This window comes from Mytilus edulis, chromosome 5, assembly GCF_963676685.1.
Source record: "Mytilus edulis chromosome 5, xbMytEdul2.2, whole genome shotgun sequence".
Taxonomy (NCBI): domain Eukaryota; kingdom Metazoa; phylum Mollusca; class Bivalvia; order Mytilida; family Mytilidae; genus Mytilus; species Mytilus edulis.
In genome coordinates, this window is record NC_092348.1 from 77756489 (window position 1) to 77784130 (window position 27642).

At 32.5% G+C, this 27642-nt stretch overlaps 1 protein-coding gene across 2 annotated transcripts; it reads left to right on the forward strand.

Annotated features, from left to right (window-relative positions):
• The first annotated feature begins 5816 nt into the window (after window positions 1–5816).
• LOC139524499 (cell adhesion molecule 3-like) lies at window positions 5817–27581 on the forward strand. 2 transcript variants are annotated; one of them, XM_071319298.1, is made up of 5 exons: window positions 5817–6226; window positions 6494–6826; window positions 7713–7985; window positions 26132–26386; window positions 26970–27581. In XM_071319298.1, exons 1-5 carry the CDS (start codon window positions 5854–5856, stop codon window positions 27269–27271), a joined length of 1536 nt encoding a protein of 511 aa, XP_071175399.1. In that variant the 5' UTR covers window positions 5817–5853; the 3' UTR covers window positions 27272–27581. The 2 variants fall into 2 exon arrangements, with proteins under 2 accessions (XP_071175399.1, XP_071175400.1); XM_071319299.1 differs by lacking the exons at window positions 26132–26386; window positions 26970–27581 and adding an exon at window positions 9916–10508.
• The last annotated feature ends 61 nt before the right edge of the window (window positions 27582–27642 follow it).

A 27642-nucleotide genomic window follows, 5' to 3' on the forward strand; every position in this document is an offset into this window, starting at 1 on the left:
CATGATGTAACTTTTATTGCTTAGAGTGCGATATTACCGTCCCTCATCATTCATCAAAGGGTACAAGTTGCATTAAATGGAGGAAGCCTTCGCTTTGCCAGTCATAAACATAGCCTTATTCTTTATGTGACAAAAGATAAATGTTAAGAAAATAAAAGGCAATTGGATTTACAACATTTGATTATGAATACGTATGAAGTGCTTCTAACATTGAACTTCGAGTACATTGGTGAGCGAGTGTTGATGTCTGCGAGCCTTAACACAGATTTTTTCGTGCTATTCTAGCATTAGTATCTCCGAAGTTTACTTTTTCCTTCTGAAAGAAATACACTAAGCAAAAATTCGCATTCGTTTTTTTATTCTCTATGGTTCCATAGTTGACTTAATAAACAGTCTAGTGCGAAGAAGGGATACCGGTGTGATATAGTGTTGGAAGTTCTATTTCATTTTGGGCTTGTAACGCCAATGTTAAAGATTCAGTTGTGCAATTGCATACACTGTTTAGTACTGGTGATGCACTCATGACTGTCTTGATATAGCCGTCGTTTCATATATTATTAAATATAATAAAACCCGAACAATAATAATTCTTTGTTATATCAAAATCCCTTCTTTCTCCTTTCCCATGGGCATTGAGATGATTTTTAAAACAACGTTAACGAAGCTAACACGGTTAAAACAATAAAATTTAAAATTCTCCTCTTTGGAATTCATAATTTAACTTGTCCCATTATAACAAGTACCAGTCATTAAGTAATTCAGATTTATGATCGTAATTTAAATACAAACAGAGTGATTGTTCCTCGGAACAGCATTGTATAATTATTCCGTCCAGATCGACCAAAGATGGGGGTAGTTTGCACTGGTTTGCTTCTTTTGGTCTGTATGGCAGGTACGTAAATAATTCAAATATTTTTTTATCAGTATATTTTTGGAGTTTTCATATATTTCTTCTAGGAGGATAACAGTTGCTAAATCTTAAAAGTCTATCATCTTTTTTGTCATTTTTTTCGTTAAAATTTTGTTTCTGTTGCGAAACCAAACATATTTCATCTGCGTCAGAATAAAAAAAATCATTTACGCGAATAAAACAGTTAAGTAGTATGTATATACTTCAGTAGTGTGTATTCATTAATTAAACCAAAATAATTTGTAGCAAGTCTATTTTTCGGTATAGCAGGACGATATTTGATGGTCTTCCTAAAATGCCACCACATGCTTTTCGAACTCTGATTCTCAATGGCTGAGATATGACTGTCTGTTGTTATTATTGTTGTGTTTCTTAAGTGTACTTTAAACTGCCTTTGCTGTCATCCTCTGTTTGGATTCTGTGTGTTCATAAAAATGGTCTCACTTAAGGCTATACTTGTAAATACGAGTGCCACATACGTAGAAGGGTTTGCCTGCCCTTCCTGGTCTTTTTGTCTTTTTGTCTTTTTGTCTTTTTGTCTGTTTTTTGTGTGTTAGCAATGAATGCGTTGTCAGTTTATTTTCGACTTATGAGTCTGATTTTTTTTGGCCCAATTGAAATATAACTTTGTGCAGGGTGCAAATGATATACTTTTTCTTAAAATGACGTACATTCAATGCGTTCCTCGATCGCTCTGCAATTTCAACACCATGGCCTCTTCCACAACAGTTTAGTTGTGGTGATTTTGACAGGTCTGGTTTACCTGACTCCAAACAGAACGCTTTCCTTGTTGTCCTTTATCCACAGAACCGGCGCTTACTATCCATTGTAGTCCTTTATCCACAGAACCGGCGCTTACTATCCATTGTAGTCCTTTCTCCACAGAACGCTTAAAATTTTTTGTAGCTATTTATTTACAGAACGCTGGACATTTTTGAAGTCATTTACCTAGGACAATAAAATACCATTGACCCATTTTTATGGTACTGCTGTTTTCACAGGGGGTCTTTACAAGTAACACGAAGGATGCTACTAATCGAGAAGGAATCGCAATCCTTCAGATGATCTGTGTCAATCACCGTTTTTTCTAATTATAGATTCTAGTTACCCAATATTTTTCTGTATAGTGCCTTGCTGACTGTTATTTGTGTTTTTGAATGTTTTTAATTTTTCTCATGATGTTTGTCATTCTTCTACTTATGGTTTTATCTTTCTCGTGTGTCTTCTGTAACAGAAATAGCTCGATTTCACGTTTTAGCTATTATTTGACATGCTGTAAGAGAATAACAAATAAAATATTTCTGGATTTTCAAGAAGGAAAAGATAAAAATAAGAATATGGCGTATGATTGCCAATGATTCGATGAGACCAAATGACACAGATATTAACAGCTAAAGGTCAACATACGGCCTTCAACAATAAGTAAAACCCATGACGCATAGTCAGCTATAAAAGACCCCGAAATGACATGTAAAACAATTCAAACGTAAAAACTAACAACCTGATTTATGTCAAAAATAATGAAAAACAAATATGATTTACAGCAACAAACGAACAACCACTGAATTATATATGTACACATGTATGGGGACAGGACACTATTTTTTTTAGCCCCCCTTTTTTTCCCCCAAAATATTACATATCAGTGACCGCTGTGGATAGTAATCTTGGAATTGATAGAAAGAAGCAAATACAAGCTATTTGAAGTATATATATGTTTGAAAATAATAGAAAATGAAAAAAATAATGGATTTTGGAATAAAGGGGGAGGGCATACAAAATTTGTCCTGTCCCCAAGTATCGATTTGGAACTACAGGCTTCTGATTTGGGACACGTCTATACAGAATGTGGCGGGGTTAAACTTCATTGAAAGCGCCACTCTCTCCCAACTTGGGACTATTATATTAGATCTAATTTGTGATTCAGTGAAAGACATGTATTGCTTATCGTATCCTTTGAATTTTAGAAAACATGTGTTTTGTCATCTTTCTATATACACCAAAAAAAGTGTCCGCCGTAAAAGGTATGGAACCTGTTGTTCAGTGGTTGTCGTTTGTTGATGTGGATCATAAGTGTTTTCGTTTTTTTTTTTATATAGATTAGACCGTTGGTATTCCTGTTTGAATCGTTACACTAGTCACTTTTGGGGCCCTTTATAGCTTGCTGTTCGGTGTCAGTCAAGGCTTCGTGTTGAATGCCGTACTTTGACCTATAATGGTTTACTTTTACAAATTGTGACTTGGATGGAGAGTTGTCTCATTAGCACTCATACCGCACCATCTAATATCTTTGTACATTTATAACACAATGCCGTTAACAAAAGGCAATTTTTAGCAATCTTGGTATGCTTTTTTTTTTTTATTGTTGAAGGGTTGAGGGTCGTAAGATGAACTGTAGTTGTTAAAATCTAATTAATTTGAACTCTGTAGGATAGATGTTTCATTGGCAATCATACTACATGTATATCTTCTTAATTCATTATGGTTAGGACGACTGACAGATTTCAGCAAATCAATTAAATTTAGTCTCTTTTCCAGTATATATAGTACTATTCTCCTTTTTAACAACTAGAATATAACGTTTGTTAACCCCATATCATTATTTATACACAGCTACGTATGTACCTATACTTTGTTAGCAATATAACTTTAAAATACTACAAATATACTCGAGTATTGTAGTACTGATGTAGTACTTCGTACCTAATGTACTATTTGTGTACCAACATTTTACAGTACTAGATTTGTATTACGATTTAAAGTACCTTTTTGTTAACCTCCACATTGCAACTGAGGCGGATCCGAGGGGGGGGGGGGGTCATTCGGTTGGAAACCCTCTTTTTATGAGACGATCAATGCATTTGAATTAGAACATATGGTTGGAACATCCCCCCTTTTTTATCCTGGGTTGAAAACCCTCCTTTTACACAATGACTGGATCCACCCTTGTGTAGTAGTTCGTACTTCTTTTTACATTGATGTGAAAGGAAATCTTACTGAAAGTGTAATAATTTGAAAATACTGGACTGGTACAAAAAGTATACAGCAAACTACACGTATAAAACTATCACTTTTAACTTTTAGTCCAAATTCAGTACTGTGCGGTAATTGTGCTGAAGAAGGACAATGATTTTTAAGTACAATTAATGCACTGTAAAAGTATTATATTATTTATCAAGTACATTTTAGTACTTCAAAATTTATAGTATGACAAAAGTATACTTTTCAAAAGTAGCCGTGTTAGTACTACGCAGATTACAGGAAAATTGCATAGTTACACGGTTTTTATCATGTTTATTTTACGTAACTAAAGCATACACTGTTGATGTATTTGACAAGTTTTAGCAACGTACGTGAACAAGTAATAAATAATTAATTATTATACTAAAACGTAAGTTTGTTTAACACTTTTGTCAAATTTTGAGTGTTAAACGACTCTGTTAGTTGACAAATTAAGACGTTTGAACAATTTTACAACTCTCTCCAAGACAGTAAGGGTCATTGTGATTAGTGGTATGTACAGTACAATTAACTTTCATTGATCTCAGATATCCATTTTCTGCATTCGTGAATGGCACAAGGGCCCTTGACTATAATAAAATTCTGATAACGTTTAAATGTCGTTCCCCGCCCCGTAAACATATAATGTATATTCTAATATGTATATAAGCATTCATCATAAACAAAATGAAGATAATAAACCATCACTAAGTAACTGGACAAAAACAAAGCTGATTGTGATAACATTATCTAGCAATAAAGTTTAAATTCATAAAATCAAAATTCATAGTGCAACGATAATTGAATATCAAGTGATACATCTTAGACAAACAAAGTTGACCCCATCACATTCAACAAGTTAAGAACTTATCGGTTCATTTTCAAAATGAGCGGTGGCCATCTTGAAAAAAATGGAAAAGCAGCTGATTTCTTTTTAATTATCGTTTAGTCTACCTTTATACCAAATTTCATGCTTGTATCACGATTTGCACAATTATGTCCATAATATCTCCCAATATCAGTGGATTTCGTTGGTTCATATTTGCCGTATTTGTTTTTCATTGATTTTTTGTTATAAATCAGGCCGTTGAATATTTTTCGTTTGAAATGTTTCACTGACGATGCCTTTTATAGCCGACCATACGACATGGCCTTCTTATTGCCGAGGCCGTACAGTGAACTGTAGTCTGAGTTTCTTATATACACACACATTTCCCTTGTTGAATAGTATAAAAGTTGAATTCCTAATAGTTGTCCGATTGGAAATCATATCAAATCTCCTTATTATTATAAAACATAAGAACGGAAAAAAGACACACAAATATTTTTTAAAAAGCTGATATTCTCGGTAGATAATAGTACCACATCAAAGAATACTTGCAGCTTCTTATTATTTTCCCAACTTGTTTTTACAGTTATGTGTATTATGTATTGTGCTATTACACCACTGCACCAGGTTTATTGAGGATTCAGCGGTCACAAACATGTTGTTCACACCTTTATTGCTTATAACTAATGAGAAGAGCCTGTAATTCAATGGTTGTGGTTCATGTCTATTTTTTTGTATTCTAAAAATTGTATTGATATAAATTAAGTCAGTTTCTGGTCTGAATTGTTTTTTCATGCTGGAGCATTTTAAAGATGAAAAGGCCATATGCACACGGTGACATAACATTACGTAAATTATACGTCCTTTGATCTCTTGTGGATATTTGTCTCATTGACTCCTTAGCGTTTATATGATAAAAAATAGAAAAAAAATACATATGAAATAGGTTACTAGCAAATGCTTTATAAACAAAAATGAATCGTATTTTTTCATTTGGCATCAAAAAGCATTCAGTTTTCAAAAACTTTTAACTTTTGCCTTCTTTATTTATGTTCTATACACCTTAATTGTTGTTTTGTTTCTATTCACAGGTTCATCTGCACTGAATATTACTATGAACCAGAATATCCTAGGTCTTCTAGGTCCTTCAAGTGTACAGTTGAACTGTTCTTATGATGCAGATACTGGGGATGTGCTGTTCCTTATTAATTTTAAAGCGTTCATTCGTGGAGCATTTAGAAACATAGTGTCCTTTTCACCACCAAACATTGGAGCTTCACCACTTATATTAACCGATGGATTTTACTTGGTAGGTAGGGTTACCCTGACAAATCCAACTTTTGTATCGACCACTGCAACGATGACTTTTGACGAGGTTGCTTGTGAAGATGAAAATGACTACCAATGTGAAATTAACTATCAAGATGGTGCTACAGGCGAAGCCCCATCACCTTTACCGTTTGCTTCAACAAACCTTACTGTTAGGGGTAAGTATATAATATAGTAGTTTAAAGGACAAGGTGTGTTAGAGACCGTTCTCTCAGGTTATTGACATAGAAATTGTTTTTTTTTAGAGCAATAGCTAGGGTATTTCAGAAAATTAATAATCTTAATATAAAGTCAATATTAAAAAAATGACAAAAATGTAATTATAAGAATGTTTTTCAAAATCAAACAATATAAGAAAGAGTATATGATCATTTTTATTATTGTTTTATAATGTTTGTAAAACTGTTTATGATTATTTTTTTCAGCTGCTGCAGAAAAACCAGCAGAGTCCCCTTTGATTACCGGGGTCAACGGTAGCATTATTGAGGGTCAAAATGTGACCTTCACCTGTTCAGGAAATGTTGGAAATCCTCCAGGAACATTTATTTGGGAGAAGTATCGTATGATTGGTTTCTTTCCAACAACATATGCGGACGAACCGACCACAGTAACAACTGGACTGGTAAACTGTACAAACAACGGCACCAGCAGCGTTACCATAGCAATGGAAAGTGAAGATGATAGGTCCTTAATTCGCTGTGTAATCAAACAGGAATATGGAGATGTTTTTCAACAAACATCTATCCTCAGTGTTCTCTGTAAGTCATACTGTATTCTCATGTGCTTATACTTTACTTTGAATTACGAGTGAGGTTATGCTTAGTACCACAACGCGTGGGATCTTGTTTTAATCTTTTTATTTGACATACATTTGCATTTCAACTTTTAATTGAACAAGAAAACATGTGCTATAACTGCCTGTATTTGAAGAAATGATTTTGATTTTGCTGTTACTGTCATGATTAAGGACAGTGTTGGTTAATTTTTAAAATTTCTGCGGCATGAAACTCACAAATACATCGTGGAGTCAATCTATTGTCTTCAACATTAGACACTGTCTAGCTCTACTATATTCACCCTGAAAGTCTAAAATAGTCTGGCATGGTTTTATTAAAGACTATTAAAAATCGGGCAGCATGCAATACCAAATTCCCAATAATCCGAGATTGCTATAAAAAAGAGAGGCGAAAAATACCAAAGGGACATCCAAATTCATAAGTCGAAAATGAACTGACAACGCCATGAATATGGCGTTTGAATCTGTCTTTGGTAAACTTGTTGGGACTTTAGAACAGACGTTTCAGCAAGCACCATCAAAAAGGTCTGTACACTAAATCAGACAATATCCTAAATGACCTGAGTCATTCAGATATAATGTTGTACAGTAAGTTACTAGATCCTACTTTAAAGCGAGTTTATAAGAAAAATATGACAGACCTCACACTCACTTTTAAATTAAATTAGGGAGTTTCGTATTTTATGCATTGACAAGTTAAACGAAGAATAGCAAAAGTACCGGACTCCAAGGAAATTCAAAACAAACGGAAAGTCATTTATAGAATGGCAAATGCTAAAGCTCAAATACATTTATTGAATGGAAAACTACTGTCATATTCCTGACATTTCCTATATCTATATTTGCAGACCGTGCACGTGAACCTGTAATCACAACAAGTCCAGATCAACCATCCTACATTGAGGGATCAGATCCTATTACGCTAACATGTTGGGGTGCTGGGAATCCGATTCCAAAATATACCTGGTACAGAGAGGCCAACGATACGATTCTGTCAAATACGTCGTCATATGTTATCAATGATGTCATTGTAGAAAATGGCGGCGAATACATTTGTGTGATTGAAAACATGGTTGATGGACGACTGTTTAACGATTCGTCTGCTATCAATATTATAATAGGTAAGTTGTCATTATAATCCCGAAAAATAACGTATTAAATAATGACTTTGGAAAAAAATGAATAAAAGTGTCTTTGATTATTTAAATACTTTTTTTTAAAGCAAAATAAGCTGTTATCGTTTTGAATAAGTTATGGAAATGGAAATATGAACAGCTCAAAGTAGCCAAATTTTAGAAAGTAGCGATCATTATTTAAGAAATAAGCTTAAGAGTTAATTGAAATGCATAAGACACTTTATACAGCAATTTAACAATATTTGCTTTATATTTTTTGACACATTCGCGTTACAGTAGACTTCAAAGCCTTCTTTATATCTTTAGCATTATAAAGAATAGGATTTTGGGAATTTCGTTGTTGCTTCTATTACATGCATTACGAATAAATTAAAAGCATTATGATAAATATGCTGCTGCTTCCTTCAACTGCTATAGCATTAGTCTGTGTTGTATATATATGCTTTCCCAATGTAGCAATTCTACCATCAGAATATATCTATAACCCTACCCGCTTATGTTTTTGTTGTTCTTTTTATGATTATTGCTGTAAACGAAAGTAAAAAAGTATTTTCTCTTCTGAATGACAAATATAAAACCGTAGGTTGCGTATCTATTCACAAAATCTGAAAGATACGCCATTAAACAGTATAATCTGGAACAATTGCCAGATACGACCATATCAGATATAATACATGGACAATTCGACCATTACAGACTTGTTCATGAATAAAAATATGATACGACCATTACCGATTTTTTCAACAATTTATCATAGATATGACAAATAAAGATACATTCTTGATATAATGAAAGTTATGATCGAACGTTACAGTTTGTTCGAGAACGCAAGACATATAATTCGATTTACAAAATGAAATTTCCTAGAATAAACGACATGTACGACCATTGCAAAACAAAAACATAAACGTATTTCTCATCAAAGTACAGGACATATCTAGCATATTATAATAAGGGAATTAAAACTGAACATATTAAATTTCATCAGTTTTAATTTTCACAAACCTAAAAATGCAATATCCAATAGCATAATTAAATATCTAACACTTCAAGTATATTGAAGCAAAAGAAAAAAAGTAGGCTGATTTGAACTTAACTTGTTTGACATTTGAATATTTGAGACGCATCAAATATATCTGAGATACAATATTTCCCATCTTCAATATATCGACGATAGTATGTGATTAACCGATTAAACCAGAGTAAAATAAAGAATGTAATAATGTGTTACTCTTATAAAACAAAGGTACAAAACAGATTGGAAGAGTTTTAGTATTATTTAATCTTATATATTTTAACCCAACCATTTTTTTCTATGCATATGTATTTACTCCACCTTTCCCAATTTTACCCGAAATATCTTCAATACCTTCCTACTATTTTGTATGAACCACTCATCTTAAACAGTTCAGACTCACAATCATTTCTATGCATTGTTCCATCTTTATCAATTTAAGACGAAACCTCTTTACACCTTCCTCCTAGGTTTGTATGAGCCACCCATATCTAATTTGTATCCAACTGATATCTATCTCAATCCAAGCTGAAATTCCTCATTAATCCAAGCTGATATCCTTTCTTAATCCAAGCTTTTATCCCTTCTTCATCCAAGCTAAAACGCCTTCTTAACTCAAGCTAAAATCCCTTCTTACTCCAAGCAAAAAAAACCTTTATAATCCACCTGAAATTCATCACTTCTTCATCCTAGCTGATATCCCGTCTTAATTCAAGCTGAAATCCCGTCTTCATCCAAGCTGATATCCCTTCTTCACCCAAGCTGGAGTCCTTCCTTAATCCAAGCTGCAACCCATCTTTATCAATCACTGTCATCACCTTTCCTGTTTACTAAGTATTCCAAAACCCTCTCAGTTGAACCAATTATTTTACATTCTAAAATTGTTTCCTTATTTGACAGGTCCTAATGTCACCTCATCAAGTCCAGCTCCATCATCATCACCAACAGGACAATCTTCCTCAACAGTTGTTGTTGTAGGTGGGCAGGATTCGGTTGATGATAACATTCCTGCTATTATTGGGGGCTCTGTGGCTGCATTTGTAGCTGTAATAATAACAATTTTCATTTGTAAATATACACTAAAGAAAAACGGAAAGTATGACGGACAGTCACAAGGACAGATCAATCATTTTGAGACGAATCTTTCCTCTGGTAACACTCCTCCCACCTCTACACATCACATTGATCTATATAGTAGTCTTCAAATGAAACAGAGCAGTAAGTTGTAAGCCCCTTTTGAATTGAAAAGCTCACCTTGGGAAGAAGTATGATACGGACAATTTATTGTGTAGTGTTAGTTATATTCTGATGTTTTACCTATTCAAAAATTATCGACTAGTATGTGTGAGGGAAACATTAAGATATGTACTCCGTAAAATGCGTTTCAAAAATTTATGATAATAATTTGACTTGTTTTATTCTTTGTATCCGTATGCTTTTCTCATTTGACGGAAATATACTTGAAGGTTTTGTGGAAAGGAGTAGGTCCGGTAAGGACCGGTTTTGGCCTCAAATTTCAGGTTCGTCTGACGAAAGATTTTGACCACTTTTTAAACACTAAAGTGTTTATTTTATTTGAATTAATTAGTTTATGTGAAAGATTTTAACAGATTTAGTCATTAAAAACGATCCGATTCCTACTCAAATATGAAAAATCTACCTAATATGCCGAAAAATGTCACTTTTCAGATGGTTTTTGGTAAAAATGAAAGTGGCCGCATCCGTGTTCATCCTCGACTTTTATATATGTTATGTATTATCATAAAATACAACTTACATTTCAATATTAAGGATGAACACGAATGCGGCCACTTTCGTTTTACACGAAAACCGTCTAAAATTTAACTAAAATGCTAGAATTATGAGGATTTCAGTAATTTAGCATGACTTAATGGTGCTAGTACCGGATATATGTGCATTGTATTGTCAAAAACAGCCCATATTTATGTAGCAGAAGCATTCTACTGTCCAATAAATAACTAAAGGTTTACATTTAACAATTTTGTAAAACTGCTATATTTTGGGGCCAAAAAGGGGTCCTACTGAATCTACTCCTTTCATGTATTACATTATTCATAATTCTTTATTACATGGTAAATATCTTATCTTAATTACATAATGCAACATTTGCGTAAATATTTGCATTTTATCAAGTTATATTTGTTGTATAGATATTTATTATTGTTGTAATATTGAATAGAAAGAGAGAGAGAGAGAATATCAACTTTTATATTACATTTAAGTTCAACATATATGAATGTTAAATAAAAAAATATTATAAAAACCAACACAGAGCGAAATAGACTGCGCATCACAATCTGCATCATTAATCGGGGATAACCACAAATGCTGCAGAAGAATAAACAGTTCCTATCCCACTGTCTACGTAATTAGAATGGAAAATGCAGTCCATTTAATATCATACTTGAAGGTAGATTATTTTGTATGCAGAATAAAAAGTAAACAACGGAAATGGGAAGCCAGCATTTTGTTACAAAGTTGACTTTTAAAAAAAAACACGCACTGCAAACACAACATACACGTTTTCCATGAGATATCCAGCATTAAGAGATTTGAGATTCTGTGAAGCTTTAATTCAAAACAGAGAGGTTCTATTAAAGTTACGATTTGCTCCGTTTTCAACAAGTTATTTGTATCTGTCATTCCCTTTTCTGACACGAAAACTACATGAACTAAGTTGAAATGATTCTTGATCTGTCTTTAAATTTGGAATGAACAATACTCGTGTAAAGGGTTTAGAAAGAGAATATTGTTGTACTTTTGCATAAAGGGGGGGGGACTTAAAATGCATCTACTGTCGTACCCACATTTAAATGATACCGCTACTTGAAAGGTTGATAAATGTGTAGCCTGGGTTGTAATCTGATAGAAGAGATGTGCGTCATTTGGAAAGAAGTCCACTGAACATTTTTCAGACCAGCAATATGACGTTGAGACACTCATCAAATGTGGATATTTATCACAATGAAGGAATATCATTTTCATCATCCTTTTAACTCCGAAGAAACATAAATTAGATCTAAGAGATCTGCATCTTACAAGTATACACAATAGAGGTAAAACGTGTGTCCAGCTTCGTTTTGTTCTTTGACGACAGATAGTAGTATGACTTTTAACTCTTTGTTTTTAGTTTTTACTAGGGATGGCAACGAGTACTCGAGTACTCGGGTACTCGCTCGGAAGACCGAGTACTCGAGTACAGTTTTAGTACTCGGATACTCGTTTGCTTTTTATACATCTTGAGGTAGTTCTCTTCACATTTCCACTCAATTTTAGTTCTGTTGAAATTTCTCCTTCATGGCTAAAGAAAAAAAAAGAAAATCAGACAAACGATAGTGCAAAAAAAAAAACACAGAAAAAGTAATACTGAGCAACACGAAAAAGCACAAGTAATTTGAAGTCCAATATCATAATTTTTGTTGACAAATTTTAAATAGACAAGTCGTGTTATAAAAAATACCAACTCATCAGGAACAGATGCTAAATATATTGTCTACTTTGTCGGACTTAAAATGCAAATATTTTTGATTTTTGCATATAAAATATTTTGATTTTATTGAAATTTGGTTCATAAACACGTAAACAAACAATAATTGCTATTGTGATAGGTTATTTGTAAAAACGGCAGTCGTTTATTTATTGTTTCATTGACACAAAAAACAGAGGAGCAAGCTATGTTTGTAGTACGTTTGTATTTCGTCAATGTGTTTATGAAAAGTAATAACAAAAGCACTGCATCCCACCTAAAATCTAACTTAAACTTTTCAATAGACGTTTAAGATTCATCCGAGTACTTGCGAGTACTCGAGTATTATGACCGAGTATCCGAGTATTAAATTTCAGATCTTTTGACATCCCTAGTTTTTACCTAGTATTGTATTGACCTAGTACCGCCAACGCATTCAGGAAGAGTTTCTATATTTTCATTTCAAATTTTACAAATTGCCTACTTTAATCATTGACGCAATACTTTAGAATTTTTAGTGTGTGAATTTTGGTGAATTTTGTATTTTGGAACATTGGTTTAATCATTTTATAGACGAACTTGTTGGTCATGTTAAGGTCAGCGGTTATAACGTTATATTTCAACGGTAACTGGTACATTTGCAATCCGGCGAATCAGACATGAAGTCATCAATTTAAAGATTACGCGAAACGTTTTTGCAAAATGTATGGGATAAATATATACTTTGTACTTGTTAGGCTTTATAACTATTTTGATCTGACCGTTACTGATGAGTCTTATTTAAACGAAACGCGCGTCTGTCGTTCTAGATTTTAATCCTGATACCTTTGATATCAATATAGATATAAGAAATGATAAGGAAATTCAAAGATGTAAAGACAATACGTTTGAGTAAAAAAAATCCAGCATACAGACAAAACAAAAATTGTATATATAGTCCATTTATTAGTTAAAACAATAACTATAGCTGAGAATATAAATAGAAGCACTATATCCTTATTTGTTGTCAAATTACAACTCCCAGTTCAATTGCCGTTCGGCTTCCCTTTGTTTACGAAATGATGGTCAGTTCTGTCTCATATTTAAAAAAAAAATCCGAATTCGCATAGAAAGAAATCAATTATCCTGTAACATGGTAAGTTGAAATACTGATAACAATCACAAAACCGATAAATATGTCGGATTTGCTCCTCATTTTCATTTATTGAATACCATTGACTGTTCCTCTGGTATCTTTAGCCCCTCTTTTATTCAGTTTACCTGTCGTTTCATCAACACATACAATCCCTCGGCGGTTGACATATAATGCGTTATTTGAGGCAACAGTTGTTTACCGAAGTCCATCAAGACTAGAAAAAGCCCGGAAAGAAAATACAAAACGAGGTAAACACATGTGAGGGAATCGTTGGAAGTCTGAAAAGAAGCAATACCAATTGCATCGACTAGGTAAAGTGGCTTCTGCTTTGCATGTAAACTGGAATAGGACACAATTGGACAATAATAATAGCATTAACAGATTGTTCATACTGGTGAATTGAGCATGTGTTGTTAAGATTTACAGTTAAAACAGTTTTTGCAAAACTTGTTTAGGTTACCAAACTGTTACTGTACTATCACGGAGTTGAACAACAAATAATATATAAATACAATGTGCCATATAAATTACGTAAGTACTTACTCACTGACATTTGAGTGAATAACAAGGAGGTAGTGAATAGAGTTAACTATCAATGTTAGTGAACACGAATTGGAATGTCATTAACCAAACGCTTTCGAACAAAACTATTTCCAAAGCAAATAATAAATCTTCTTGGTATATCAATACCAAAGCAACTACCTAAAATGGTACACCTTACACTTTTTAAAGGTCATCTTCTATCATCTAATGTTGATTTGTGTTGATTGAAGGGGTACATTTTACAATCAAATACGGAAATGATGATACATTGATCAACGGAACGATCTAAATAATGAGAGAGAGAGAGGTTTAGTTTAATTATTGACCAATCATTCAGATAGAAAGGAAACCGTTAAAATGCTGAATATATAGGTTTTTTTTGTCTAAACCGAAACAATTGTCTATGCATACATACGACAAAAATACATATATAGCGTATCTGATGTAATTACTAATGTGTTACAGGTTCCTCTATCTGGGGTAAATTTTTATTTTGAAACATAACTTACTCCTAACTACAACTTATGAGTTACTGACGAACGGAACGCACGACAAGAACGACAATAGACATAAAAGTGTGACTATGCAGCTTTCATAATGATGTTTGAGAGACGTCTGTAAAACAGACGATTATTTGCCATACGGACGATCCGTTGTAAAGATGTTCCCGTGACCACCGTAAAATATCCGAAACTATAACCTGAATATTCCTTTACCTTTTTTTTTTAATTTTTGTTTATATACTTTTGGTCATATAATACTTAATGCGATTAACATCATTGGCTTCTAGGTGTAAATATCAAGAAATGTGCTGCGGACGCATGCAAATTAATAAAGATATATGTTCATATAAGTCAATATCATTGCTGAAGAAGTGTTAGCGTTAGTCTCCGAATATATCCTAAACTCAGAAGTCAGTGCTTTAGTATGACAAGGAATTTTCACAATCATTTCTTAAATTTTCTGTTGTTAAATTCTGAAATAAAGAAAGAAAAATAAGGCTCTTTCTCCCTTAGACCTAAGTTGATTTTGGCTTTATATAGGTTTTATTTCGTCATATGGCTCTTCATGTTTTTAAAACTTATTCACACTTGGATTACAAAATTGTATTGAGCGTTCTTGATGAAATTTCATCCAGAAATATTCTTCGGTTGCACGAAAATGAATATCAATTAATCCTTAAAATCTTTATGCCATAAGATCCCCCAATTACTCTTACAGTACACGAAAAAAGTACAACAACTAAGACTTGGTTTGCTTAGTTGCTTTGTAAAGCATGTTAGATCAGATGACTTATGTTAAAATGTGAAATATCTTGGAAAGAATGTTTATTTCGACTTATTATTCTAATACTAGTTTTGAAAGATAAAATTGAGAATGGAAATAGGGAATGTGTCAAAGAGACAACAACCCGACTATAAAGCATTGAAAAAACCTATATAAAAGCAATAAGTAGATTTTTCAAAGAAAGTCAATATCGGCGTTTCGACACTTTTCTGCTCTTTGGTCGAGTTGTTGTCTTTCTGATACATTTAACTTTTCCATTCTCAATTTTACTGATATGGAATTCAATACTACTGATTCATCTATATTCTTAGAGAGTTTAAAAATGAAACGAAAATTTTACGTGCCTTTAATTGCTTCATGAGGTTTTCAAATATCATTTGAAGGATGTTTGCTACTTGTGTGTCCGTCTTTTTGTCAGATATTTGGAATCCTGTAGATTTATCTATGTTGTAACAAAACAACCCCCGCTTATCTCCTCAGCTATTTTAAAAATTTTATAAAATCAATGTTATTTCTTCATAAATTTTGAAAGAAAAAAGGTGCCGATGTTAAACGTATGCTCAATGTGGAGATAATTATGTACTACTTAAAGTTTTGAATGCCTTTGACAAAAAATAACAAGAGTTTAAAAAAAAGAATAAAACAAAAAAACAAAAATCGCGTATTTGTCTTAAATCAAGGGTTTAATAAGGAATTAACAATGTATAGACATTAGACAATTAGGCAAATTTCTTTTACCTTGGCACACGGTTTCTAATGTCATTATATATGGAAAATACATTGCCATGTATCGTTTCTTTTGCTGACTAGTGTATGTATACTTACACAATACTAAATAATTATTTCTATTTACTTCATTGTAACCGTATCGAGAAGTGTATACTATAAATGGTATATATTTCAACGTCAAAACTTTATTTGATGCCGTCATTGTCTGATGGAGATTTTAACGGATGAGATTTTTGTAGGTGCAACGCGTGTCTTGGTTACTCAATTTTAGGTCAGTTACTAAATGAGAGACGAACGATAACAAAGGGTCATTCAAAATCATTAGTCAAAAATAAACTGACAACGCCATGGCTTAAAAAAGATAAAAGACAAACAGAAAAACAGTAAAACAATAGTTCGCAAAACACATTATAAAAAACTAAAGACGGAGCAACACGAACCCCACCAAAACTGTGGTTCTCTTGAAGAATATGTAGATCCTACTGAACATGTGGAACCCGTCGTGTTGCTAACGTTAGTTCACGCCCGATGATATGTCTATTTCAGTATGTCACATTCGGAAAAAGGGGACGGAATTCTGGTTTTGACATTAGGAACATACCTGTTATCATTTGTGGATTTTCCATAACGGTTTACCAAATCATGATGGCCGCCGTAACAAATACCACAGGATGATTTCAATTTCACCTATCAAAACACCTAGTTTAATAGCTTCATTACAAGCAGCAACCTCCTATTAAGAAAACCATGATAGGTAATATAACCACCGGATATTGTATCTACGGGGAAGTATAATTTCAGTAAGTATACGCTGTTAGGATGTTGCTACATAGAAACGAACAATTTACAATTTGGAAGCTATGATCATTTTTTGTCTTAAAATTTTGTTCTCAACCGACCCTCATTGTCTTGTTCTTAATGTAAGTCAATATGTATTGCTGACTGTATCTGGTGTATTAGTATATCATTTGTCTTACCTAAAGTGAGATGAGAAGATGCACTCAACAAAGTCACCAATGATTTGAATCAGCTTTTGATTATGCAATTTTTGTGATTTGACTTGTTTTCCTCCTAAGAAGATCCAATATAAAGTGGGCCTATTATAAATAGAGGAATAAGTCGACAAGAAGAGGGGCATAGTTGTTTCTAAAGGAAAGCCGATTGTTTGTTGGAAAACTCGTCCTTCAAACGTACCAAATATTTTGTCAACCATCTTGAAAATGTGAAATTTAGAGAATTTTTTGTTTGAATAAGAGTTATTTTAACAAAGAAGGATTTATTCATCCCTAATATAAGATAATTGTATCTAAGTTGGTCATTCTATTTTATGAAGCTAAGAAGGACCACCTCTTAATTTGTTTTTTTAGGTTTGAATGGGGAACATTTGTAAAGTGTAGAAAAAATCTAATGTTTCAATACTATTGCAAAATACAAATTGAGTGCACTGTAAAGATCTTTGGAATTTTTTTATCTGATAAACGCCACCTTTAGAATAGATAGTTTGACAATAATTTTGAAACCCGGCTTTGATTGCCGATACTTTGATGTTTAAAATTCAGAAAGTGGTTTCATTGAGCACTTGGAAGTCCCAGCAATTTACCGTTGCTTGTTAGTACACTTATGTAGTTTAGGAATCCAAAGAAACACAGAACAAATCTGTGATTATCCAGGATTTTCTTTGTAGTATGTGCTGTTGGGTATATGTTCAATTTCAAGTGAATTGTTATTATCCAATTCATTTATCTAGCAGTATATATAATGTGATTTACACACATAAAACGATGTTGTTTAGGGCTTCATCTACGAAGACAACAACCTATTTGTTATAAAAGTAGGATAGAAATTTTATATATACACCAGACGAACGTTTCGTCTACAAAGACGCTCGAATCAAAATATGTCAAAAACCCAAATAAAGTACGAAGTTGATGTATAATGACGATTACCATGACTGCGTCTACGAAAAATAGAGTTCAAAATGTTCTATTTATATCACCTTTCTTGTTTGGTGTTTTTATCATTTTAATGTGTACATAATTGGTATATGTTTATTTGTATTTTAAGTCGATTGTGTTGTATGTCTGTGATGGATGCTTACACAGTTTTGACTGATTGTCATATTTTTCTAATATATTTGTTAGGGTTTGTAACCCAATTTTGTCAATATAATGAAACTATAAAAAACTGTTATACAAGTTGGGGGTTCTGCAAGCTATAAAGATTTTTAACTACCATGCTTGTCGAAAAATGCCTCTACCAAGTTAGGAATATTGCAGTTGTTTTTTACTTGTTCAGTTGGTTGACAGCATTTGATTTTATCAGTTTTATGGACTTTTCCTTTTTGAAATTGCATTGGAGTTCAGTTATTTGTTGTTCTTTGGTACTTGATAAATGTTCGTGCGTTAAAATCTCTTCCTTATTCAGCGTCATAAGGAACGTTCAATCCAAAACCATTTTTTGCCAAGTAGAAACGTTCTAAGCCCTTTGATCCAAATAAAAATCAAAGAATATTCAAATGTGTATAGGGTCAACAATTAACTATGATTACATCCCAAATTGTAAATAAAAATGCATACTTTCTATAAAGCATAAACCTCCGAAGACTACCTGTGGTTCAGTGTATTGAGATTCTGCCGTTAATGAAATTTAGCTTTTTACTACATAAGTGTTTGGTCTGTTGATTGAGCAAAATAATTTAAGTATTGGGATGGTTTTTTTTATGAAAAGACAGAAGAGATTAATAGATGTATTTCTTATCATAGACGTGTTACGAGTAAAGTAAAATAAAATAACAAAAATACCGAACTCCTAGGAAAAAGCTAAAAACTGCACATTAAGATTGACAGATGATTATTTATATGTGGATAGTGCATGAAAACATTAATTCTATTCATAATGCTTACAGTAAAATTTACTATCATATTTGATGTTTAACCAGATTTTTTAAACAGGCTTTCTATTATTTAGAACGTCTCAGTTAGTGTATAGTGATCACGTTACCAATATTCGGATACCGTTTTGCAGTTGATATTGTAAGACGGGAAAAGTGTATATTGCGTGAGGGGCCGGCGGGTATGATGGGGAAGATGATGAATGCGAGATACGATGTAAATTTGTATTTTTAACCTTAACATAGTGTGCCACTTTGGAATTTTATGTTTAGCAATTGGAAAAGTACGATAATTGCCATGTCATTTCATCACATTTAAATTGTCTGCTTGTAGCGTGGCTTAGCTTTTTACATAATATGTGTGGCTAAGCTTTTTACATAATATGTGTGGCTTAGCTTTTTACATATATGTGTGGCTTAGCTTTTTGATTAATACGGTAAACTAGTAACGGAAAATCACAAATTGCTTTGAAAAATGAAAACAACACTTTAGAAAATGTCAAATGTCAATTTATATTGAATTCTCTCTTGTTTACCATAGTCACTGAAATCAAAGCAAACAAAGATTCCAGATATATTCAGAGTAGGTATTAATCAGACTATAATACCTTAGATCAATTACAAGGTATAATAAGGTCTCCTAGGGGACTATAAGTGTTATACTGGTCATAAATAATTGTATTTTAGCCGGGGGAAGATCACGAAATTGCATCCTCCGGAAAGTTAGTAAAATATATAGGAAATGAATCTATATACCAAGAGGTGCTCACTCTACTTTTTAACCTTTTTAATACGAGTGTCACTAGTGGATCTTTTTGTCACAAAATGTCAATATTCTATTTATATGTATTTATTTGTGTTAGACCTTAAAAGTTTTTAAAATATAGGAGGAGCTTATTGCACATAATGAGTATCCCTTTTTTTTCCTGCTCATCTGTTAGTCCCTTCAACCGCACGCTAGGAAGCCCGACTTTCATTACAAAACATAGTAATACGATTTTGAATTATATACAACCCGTCCAAAAGGTCTAACATGGATTAAAACTCCTTTTAAAAGGACATTAGATTTTAAATTAATGGGCATTGATGTATATCAAATTCTTATATTTGATTTCTATCAATTTATACGTATATTCAAATTTAAAAAAGGGAAAAAAAACATTCAATTTACAATGCATACAATTAAAAGCAACAGTAGTATACCGCTGTTCGAAATAATAGTTTCAGCATTTTGTATGTATTTTCGACTTCACACCATCTAATTAACCTTGGTGGTGACCTCTGAAGAATTGATTGTTATACTAATCGATATATAAAGCAACAGTAGTATACCGCTGTTCGATATCATCATAAATATAATTATAGAAAAATACAGGCAAGCACGCGCAATCGTAAAACGACGAATGTTCTACATATGTTTTATTTCATGTCATTGATTAAAACATAATGAAATCAGAGTCGTACTTGTATACATAAGAATATTTTTTTTTGCATGCTAAATAAGTGACCTATATGGATCTTTCCTTTGGTTCCGTTGATTCCTTAAACAATGTTGACATACTTTTTTTAATAGCTAAACATATGTAGCCCATCTTCAGCGAATGATAAAAGTGAAGGTCAGATGAGCATAAAACGTAATCAAATCCATAGAACTTTTAACATGTAAGCCAATGATATATGAAAGATGATCTTGGATTAGTTTTATAAAATATAACCAAACAGACTGCTTATATCGAAATATTATTTCACAATTCCGCTTTTATCAATGTTTGAACCAACAAAATCGTATTTTTATTTGTTGTCAAAGTTAACACTCCGTTACAATAAAAGATCGGTCACTATTGATTTTGAAAATGCAAAGATTTAACAGAACAAATATACATTGTTTTAAATCATAATTCATGGTACGGATATGTTGTCCTCTCACACCGACTACTTGCTCTCAATCTTCCTCTCTATCGTCTAGATATATTTCGTTCATGCGATACCTTTTCCCCTTTTACTGGTCCAAATGGAAGATATATTTTAAATTCTATTATATCTATATCTCATGAAAATATATTCTATAGAATATTCTTATTCTATTTTCGTTAAAAAATTTCCAAGGGACATATGTTATAAAGAACAAATATACATTGACATCAGCACTATGGTTCAAACATAATATTCGATTGATATGAATATACCTTTATTTGAACAGCGGTATACTATTGTTGTTTTTAATTTTGTCCTTCGCCTATCTTAAACACAGGTAATTGAAATACGTAAATCACTTTTGTGTTAGAGTTTATTTTTTCCACCTCGGGTATATATACCATTTTGTAATTTCTTATAAAATGAAAAGAATTCAATTATTAAGGATGTACTTAGGTGAGGTTTTGGAAATTGTGTCAAATGTTCGGACTCCTTGGTGTTTTCCATACAATACAATGTAAAATATTTTGCCCCATAACACCCATTTATTTTTTCATATAAGATTTAATAGCTCATGAAAGGTCATTTACCAAAATTTTAGAAGATTCTTGATTTTCTTTCTTTTGTTTTGAGACCCAAATAATACCAATGCAAATATAAGGTAAAAGTCAGAGTCAACCTTTTCCCGCCATATTTTAAATCTCAAATATCTCGGAAAGGAGGTCCATGACTTATCAATATGTTTAGCTTATCATTATCCTTAATTGATGCTCTACCAGCTTATAGTATCAATTTTAATTTCTTAATTTCTTAAATTTTACCTAACCTCACCTAATTACATCCTTAAAAAATAGTACAAAACATATTGAGATAAAACTTAAAAGGATTTAAGCTAAAAATCACAAAATACGAAGACATTTATCATTATCAAAGAGATCAATTCAAAACTACTGACTGTTTTTGGTAGAGGATATCCAAGGAACTCTGACTAATATTTGATTGGTTGATTTGTTGCTGCTTACTATCTGATATGGTAAGGTTATGTTGTTTGCAGAAAACAGTTCAAATATAGATGGTTTCCATTTATATGAACAAAATGGAAAATTAATTTTATTATAGCAATAAAAAAAAAGCAACATGACATAATATAATGATATTCGTCAGTGATAGTGTACACTCTTTTCCTTTCTTGGCGTATTGCACAGTTGCGAAGTAATAAAGGAACACAACCTTCCAATCTAAAAAAAAATGTTTTTTAAACATTTTCTTACTAAATTTGTATAGTGCTGCTTCAAGTGACTTTGTTCAAATCGGATAAAACATTGATGGTTAAAGACGTACCAATTTCTGTCTCTTATAAGCATGTAAAACAAGCACTAATGCATAATAACACGAACATTTTTCATAAACACTCCCAATGGACTTCATCGCTGGTGTTTACATTAACAAAACAAAACGTACCGATGGGGATAAAGATGGGGCTTAGAGTAAATATATTTATGTTTTCCTGTTAACCGAAAGGCAAGGGAATAAAAGAGAAATATTATTTTGGCCATATAAGAAACATCTATGCTCATTTTTAATTCCGAAAAATTGAAAATTAATCATAATGCCAAAGATATGTTCTAATGGTTTGAAATTATCTTACTAACATACTAATAACTCTTTGTGTATCTTATTTCTAACAATTAATAACAATGCACAATCCTTGTTGGGTGAATGATCTTTTCAGAATCAATAACTACTGAAGCAGATGCAACTGAATCCATCACCACAGAATTTTCAACCTTTCACGACGTAACCGATACATCTGAATCACAGACAACACAAAACATGTTAATGATAAGTGACGCAACAACAAATTTTGTAAGTACGGATTACACGATGTCTTTTGAAGTTTCAACGACAAATGAGCCTGTGACATTTCCTTTAACATTCGAATCGACTTTTGCCACAGAAGAACTGACAACGGAACAACAATACACCACAATGAGTCAATCTATAACAACAAATATATTCGAAACATCTACGGAACAATATGCAACAACAGCTAAAGAATCTACAACACAAAATGACGCAACAACACAAAATGAGGCAACAACTCAAGAATTTTCTACAACATTTCAGCAGGTTACAACAAACGAAGAATCATCTACAAAAGAGACATCAACATCGCCGCAAAATGAAGCTACAACTCGTGCAGAATCAACAACAGAAAATGAAGCGTCAACTCAAGAGGACCAAACAACACATTATGAATCAACAGCATCAGAGAAATCAACAGCACCATTTGAAGCAACAACAAAAGAGGAAGCAACAACAAGTGAGGATGCAACATCACAAGCCGAAACAACAACAAGAGATAAGACAACAGTAACATATGGAATAACAACAATAAGAGATGAAACAACAACACAAAATATGTTAAGCTCACAAGTATCCACAAACAGTGATGTAACTCTAAAAATAACTACAGCCAATATAATATATAGAAGCACAAGTAGTTTAGGTACTTTTCTTTTCATGTAGATGCATGCAACTGTATTTAACCAGTATATTTTCTGCAAGGAATTTGTGGCGTTAGTTTTTTTTTTTATAGTTAGCAAATGCATATAGCCTTTTATTTTTCATTATCTCTTCATTTTGGAATGTGTAATTGAGTAAATGTGAAAAAAAGAATGGTGAACTAATTATTCAGATTTCCCCCCAATATTATCAAAAGGTAGCAACTCAATCGACTTTTCACGTACAAAGACATTCAGGTTATAAGCAGTGGTAAATGGTTCGCTTTATTGTAGAATAGAAATCGCTGTTCAGCAAAAGAAAACTGAGAATGGAAATGGGGAATGTGTCAAAGAGACAACAACCCGACCATAGCAGAAGGTCACCAACATGTCTTCAATGTAGCGAGAAATTCCCGCACCCAGAGGCGTCCTTCAACTGGCCCCTAAACACATATATACTAGTTCAGTGACAATGATCGCAATACTAATTTCCAAATTATACACAAGAAACGCCTTCGTATTGAATGCCATTTTTCAGTCGATACAAACAGCTTGTGTTTCTTTCAAAGACCAAGAGAGAGTTCTAATTTGCAAAAAATAAGTCGCCATCATATAAATTTGCTTGGTTATTCGGAAATATGTGTCACTGCTTACACCATTTCCATGCCACCTTAGTTAACACCGTTTAAAATAAGGATTTATATTATAATCAATCTAATAGTGTATATGTATTATTTTGATGACCAGTAGCTGATTTTTATTTTCCTTTTGGTTTGTTTTGGCCATGGTGTTGTATGTGGGTTTTTTTTAGGTTTAGATTTTCAAACACCACGTGCTATGATTGTTTTGTTTCTCTTATCAAAATATGCAAAATGGTAGTCAATGAATTTCCTTTTAATTCCGATTTATTTAGATTTGGGTCCGGCTTCCAGATCAAGTTAAAAATTGATTCAGATGACTACAAAAATAATGGAGATTTGATAAATAAACTCATCACAGATACCTGGATTGAAATTGTATATTTGTGCAAGACGCACGTTTCGTATACAAAAGACTCATCACTGACGCTCGAATTTAAACATATTAAAAATGCCTAATAAAATACGAAGTTGCCGATCATTGAGGACCAAATATTCCTAAAGTTTTGCCAATTACGGCTAAGGCAATCTCTTCCTGAGGTAGAAATGTCTTAGAATTTCAAAAATTCGTAGTTTTTTTAAACTGAGTGTTGCTACAGTTGGCAACCCTATTTTACAAAATAAAAAAAAATATGTATAAATGTTTCCAAGTGAAATTAGTAGGACATACGTTTTCTAATGGTGAACGTATTCAAATATCATAATAAACTGGCAAGGTTGTCTTCCTTCATCTTGTATTTTGAGAGTAGTATGTAGTTATTGTGTAAGACTTTTCGTGGTTATATACAAAATTACGTGTTTTATCATATTTACAGCTGTATTTTACAAACCAAAAAAAATATATGTTTTTGTTTTGATTCACTTTTTTCAACTTTGCCAAATGAGTGGATATAAGTCATAAAAAGTCATTTTGATAATAGAATGAGTTGTGAATTTACCTATCTTAATTTGAAGCAGGAAAACTAGTATGATGGCCTCATTTCATTTTTTTCTTATCTGAAAGCATATTATTAGAGTTATCTTCTCAAAATCTTTTCTTGAATTATATGGTGTAGTTTTCTTTTTTTCACACAAAATTGGTTTTTCATGCATAATCTATACAAAGTATGACAATTTTCTCAAAACTCATAGCATGAATAAAAGCCCGGTGATTTATACTTTTTATCATACTTACAATAAAAAGCATGATATAAAGCACATTTTGAAATTTTTTAAACATTCTATGGATTTTAATTTAGACCGCCATCTTCATTTCTAAAGCGTTGATTTACAGTAACATATGATGTGTTTCGTATACTCATATAACTTTTAATAATGTATTTGTGTTGTATACTTTTGGCGTTCATGCACTGCTGATATTCTTGTTTTTACTTTACTTTCAAAGAAACAAAACTCTTTTATGTAGTAACTAATTGTGCAGGTTAGTAGCGAACAAAATTGATAACTTAGCATAAAAAAAATCATAACAGGTCTGTTCCATTTTTTTCTGAACGAGTACACTTTTTATTAAGGGGTCACTTGATGCCTAACTCCGGGTGCGGGATTTCCTCGCTGCATTTAAGACCTATTGATGATCTTCTGGTCTTTGGTCGGGTTGTGACCTATTCTCCATTTCCAATCTCAATTGTATATAAAAAAGAATATGTGGTATGATTGCCAATGAGACAACTATCCACAAAAGACCAAAATAACACAGACATTAACAACTATAGGTCACCGTACGCCCTTCAACAATGAGCAAAGCCCATACCGCATAGTCAGCTATAATAGGTCCCGATAAGACAATGTAAAACAATTCAAACGAGAAAACTAACGGCCTTATTTATGTAAAAAAAATGAACGAAAAACAAATATGTAACATATAAACAAACGACAACCACTGAATTACAGGCTCCTGTATGTACATTTAGAAAAAAAACTCTTAGAGAAAATCTATAGATATAGGTTCAGACATGTTGGTGAAATATCTTTTATTTTCTATCATTTCAGAGGCGCAAACCACTGAAGCAACGACAGCATTGGTTGAAACAACAATTGGAACAACAACAGCACAACAAATGACAACTGAAACAACAGACAACAAAGTTATCACAACAGAGACGTCAACAGTTACTACTACTAGTCATGACACTACAGTGAAAGAGGAAACAACAACCAGTGAAAGAACAACTAAATATGATACACCTACAGTTGGTATGACAACGAAAGAATCTACAGTTGAGGATACCACGACTACTTATTTAGGTAATTCTAAAATTCTGGCTAATGTTGAGTTGTGTGTTTAATTTCTTCTAAACAGTTAACACTGTTCTTATCAAGGTTTTTTAATCAGAAAGGTGTTTAAAAATAGTTTGTCCGTCTTTTTTCTTTTTGTATCAATTACTTTAAATAATTTTATGGTTTTGAGTTTTGATATATCATATCTTTCTGAAAAAAAAGACGTGCAGTAAAGTTGAATTTTTCGAAAACATTAAGTAGAATGACCGGGTTAGTGAAAAATAGAGTTTTGACAGAATAATATTTAACAAAAAAACAAAACATCGGTTATAAGGACCGGTACGCATGCATCCATTTGCATCAAACACAAGTGCCATTGTTCCAGAAGAAGAAAAAATACCTCAGGTTAAAATTGAATAGTATTTTATATAAATATTTTGGATTGTATTGGGGTTATTTTATCATGTAAAACAATCAACTTATGTATGACATCCATAAGGTAAATGCCAAAAGTCTTATTTTTGTACATTTAAAAAAATTGATGTATATTTATGTATGAATTCTTGACAATATTATACCTAGTAATGATATTTCAAATTTGATTTTGTAGTATCAACGTTACCAGTGACTTCGGCGCCTACGTTGCTTATGACATCGATGTCGACGCAATCGGATAACTCCTCCTCCACAGACGCAATCCGGATTGCACCTACATCTAATAATAACACAGGGGCTATAGTAGGTGGTATTATTGGTGCTGTGGTCGCCATTGCAGCATCTGTTGTTGCTTTAAAATATTTATTGGCGAGACAAAAGAGAGGAAAATTTGAAGCGGACAATAAAATAGCGCCGATGGAAACAAATGAAGCATCAGGAAGCATGGCACCATCGTCTACACAACAAGTTGTTTGAACTTTAATGGTGTCGTCTCATTGTGACGTTTTGGCAAACATATATTGGTGCATAATAGGTTTAGATAAAGCTACTTGTAGTTTTGTTCTCTATTTTACTTTTCTTAAAGTCATAATTTTTCTTTTTCATGTTACGTCTACAGTAATCGATCAGACAGTGTTAACGCGTGTTAAAACGCATTGTCAGTTAAATAATAAAGAAAAGGAAAATAAAGTTCCTTATTTTACAGTTTTATAATTGTGCTAAGCTAAATAAGGTGATCAAAATTATATATTAAGTTTTACTTAGAAATAAAGGTTAAGAGAACATCTACAGTTGACTGATCTTAAATATAGGCAACAGTAGTATACCGGTGTTCAAAAATTGACTCG